This window comes from Aplysia californica, unplaced genomic scaffold (genome assembly GCF_000002075.1).
Source record: "Aplysia californica isolate F4 #8 unplaced genomic scaffold, AplCal3.0 scaffold00107, whole genome shotgun sequence".
Lineage (NCBI taxonomy): Eukaryota > Metazoa > Mollusca > Gastropoda > Aplysiida > Aplysiidae > Aplysia > Aplysia californica.
In genome coordinates this window covers 490,014-492,746 of record NW_004797377.1, presented here as the reverse complement: position 1 = coordinate 492,746, position 2,733 = coordinate 490,014, and the positions used below count along the sequence as shown (strand labels likewise).

Here is a 2,733-nt window from a genome sequence, read left to right as displayed (position 1 = left end):
AGAGGGCGCCACCAAATTTTGAGGACACTTTTTTAATTGGCTCAAAGAGAGAAGTGGCCCCTCTTGTTATGTACTATCTTTGACGACATCACTAGCATTGGGCTTTCTTCCTTACTTCTCTATCTACTTTTTCGTCTGCTCTGTGTGACTGTTCAGCAGAGTAAACAAGCTCACAATGTTGAAGAGAAAGCACAGAGAGTTAAGCCTGCTACTCAACTTGTTGTTACTGAAAAAGGTAGACGAGAGAAAAAAAATCTTGTTAAAAAGTGAAATTTGTTGCTAGCCTAATATTTTGAACTCTACCCTGTCGACAATCATTATTATTTTAAGTAACCCTCTCTAGACTGAAAATCTGGTGAAACCGAAGAAAATCCAGTGGTCTGGTAGGTATTAAAACAGACTCCACTGCATCTATGCAGTGACTGAACAGGAGTAAACATAATAATTTTTGTATTGTATATTTGTTTTATTGCTCTTCCTGAAGAAAGAGTTTTATGTAGGGTTATACTTTTGCCAGTGTACTTTGCTAATTATCCTGCTTTTCTTTTTTTGCCAGGGCGAACAGAGGAAGGCATGAAGGAAATCATGTTTGTCAGCAACAGAAACCCATTCAATCTGTACAAAGTGTGTTCTTCATTGTGATAAATTCATTGGTCTAATCAAGTTGCTAGGGAAAAAAATGTATGAATAGGTCAGACATTGAATGATTATATTTTTGCCTGTGTTGAATAGGGTTCCCACTCAACTGAAAAAAAGCCGGGGACAGCCAGGAATTACATTTTCAGATTTCCCGGTTGGGAGGATACCATAAAAATTAATGAAAACGAAAATACGGGGAAACAGCCAGGAAATGAAAGGGCCACCCATAATTATGAATTTGGTGGAATAACTCGGCAACGACGAGCCAGCGGAGACCTCTTTCATGTTCATCACGCTTTTGTTAACATAACACTTATCCTATAACCCCTGTCATTGACACTGACACCTTCAGGAAAAGGGACTGTCCTTGGCCATGTTACGCGTTTTATCTTGCATTTCTTTTCATTTTCTCCTCCTAGCTGTCGTCTTTAAAAAAAAAAAAAAGCAAATGGTTACAAAATCCAGGCACAAACCATGTAAAAAAACCTTTTTTTTTCCTCTGTGATTAGTGGGAACCTGGTTAAAGTAGGCAAAATCATATAGCCGGACAGATAAGTTGGGCATGTATGTCGTAGGAATCTATGCTCTCCATTTGGTGAGATTGACATGATGACTTTCACTTATCTTACAAGGCATAGGCCTTTATGACTATCTATATGTAATGACAAGAGTGACTGCTAAGTATGTGTTTGCCAGTGTTTGGACATGCATGGGCAAATTCCACCAATGTCTAAATGTTTGTTAGCTTAGAAGTGTGTAAGTCTGATCTGTAACTGTTGTTGAGTATCATCATTTGGTTATAATGAACCATAAATACTGCAAATAAAGTTACAATGTTAACTGTTTATGCATTATTCCCTGTTGCTTTATTAATTTTATTAATTTTGTTGTGCAGTGTTGTCTACTTCGTCACTGTTTTTGTTAAGTGTGTCTTCAGTTAACTTGAGCTCGTCCCTCTCCCTGCTGTTCTACAGGGCTGAGAGTGTTGCGAGACAGTACAACGAAGAAAGTCACTGGTGGTGTTATCAGTGGTTGTAGCACTTCTCTATTTTCCATTTTCTAATATCCCTCACTTTATTATGTGGGTGGTTGGCAGGTGCTCTGGTGTGGTTTGCTCCTTCTTTCCTATCAAATATCTACTGTCCTTATCTCTCCTTTTTTGTGTGTTTGTAGTCTTCGGCACTTATATGACCTAATTGTGTTGCAAATGCTGTAAAACTCTTACTAAAACTGAACTTGGAGTAAGGCAAAGGCCTAAACAGCTTAGCTGCTACTGTCAAGTCTGATAGGCCAAGTGATTGCTGATTATTAGTTTGTTGGTTGTTGCTGTGGGGGTTTTTTTGGTGTGTTTTTTCTCTCCTTTTTTTTAACCTTTGTGGCCTATGTGAACTACAGTATAGGGCTGCTGTTAGTTTAGCATGTGCCGCCATCTTTTCATGCTAGTTCTGTCTCTGTTGATCAGCTAAACAGGATCGATCTCCTTCTCTGAGCATACAAGGCCATTAACTAACCTTTCTTAACTCACCAAGGAATTTAGATTGCGTCTCAAATTTGTGAGTCTATATGAAGAGAAGGTCATCTGTGATTTCAGGGGCACCAGGTTTTATTCCTTTCAATTACTTTCTTCCTCCATCCTTAGCTGGTCCTTTTGACAGAAACCAATCAGTGGGGAATGTACATGTATTTAATATACCTGCATTATATATATAAATATAATGAATTTGTGATTGAGTTCTTTATCCAGACTTATGTGTCGAAGAATATTTACTTGTTGAAGGCTCAGTAGAACTTCGATTCAACGAACTCAGATTCACTGAAAAGTCGGATTTAACAAAAGGGGTTGGATTCCCCGATTTTTTAATTAATTAAAATTAAAATCAATAAAAATACAGTCAAACTCGGGAAAAACAGGACAGACGGGACCGGCAGTTTTTCCCTGTTATAAGCGCGTCTTGTTATAACTATTTTCAATGGAGACTAACTACCACCACCATTGCTTCTTGTATATATATATTAGGTTACTGCAGATCCTTTTCCAGTATGCTGTTTTGCTGACACTGAGACGGAATCGACCAGTGACCCCAGCACTACGGG

The 2,733-nt window shown here is 38.3% G+C and overlaps 1 protein-coding gene across 1 annotated transcript in view; it reads left to right on the top strand.

The window, feature by feature from the left end:
• LOC101849759 (28S ribosomal protein S29, mitochondrial) overlaps positions 1 to 1,491 on the top strand; it is a 24,472-nt gene extending 22,981 nt beyond the window's left edge. The window contains exon 13 of the mRNA XM_013080950.2: positions 557 to 1,491. Coding sequence (XP_012936404.1) covers positions 557 to 642 — 86 coding nt within the window. The 3' untranslated portion in view covers positions 643 to 1,491. The remainder of the gene's footprint in view (positions 1 to 556) is intronic.
• Positions 1,492 to 2,733: the final 1,242 nt, after the last annotated feature.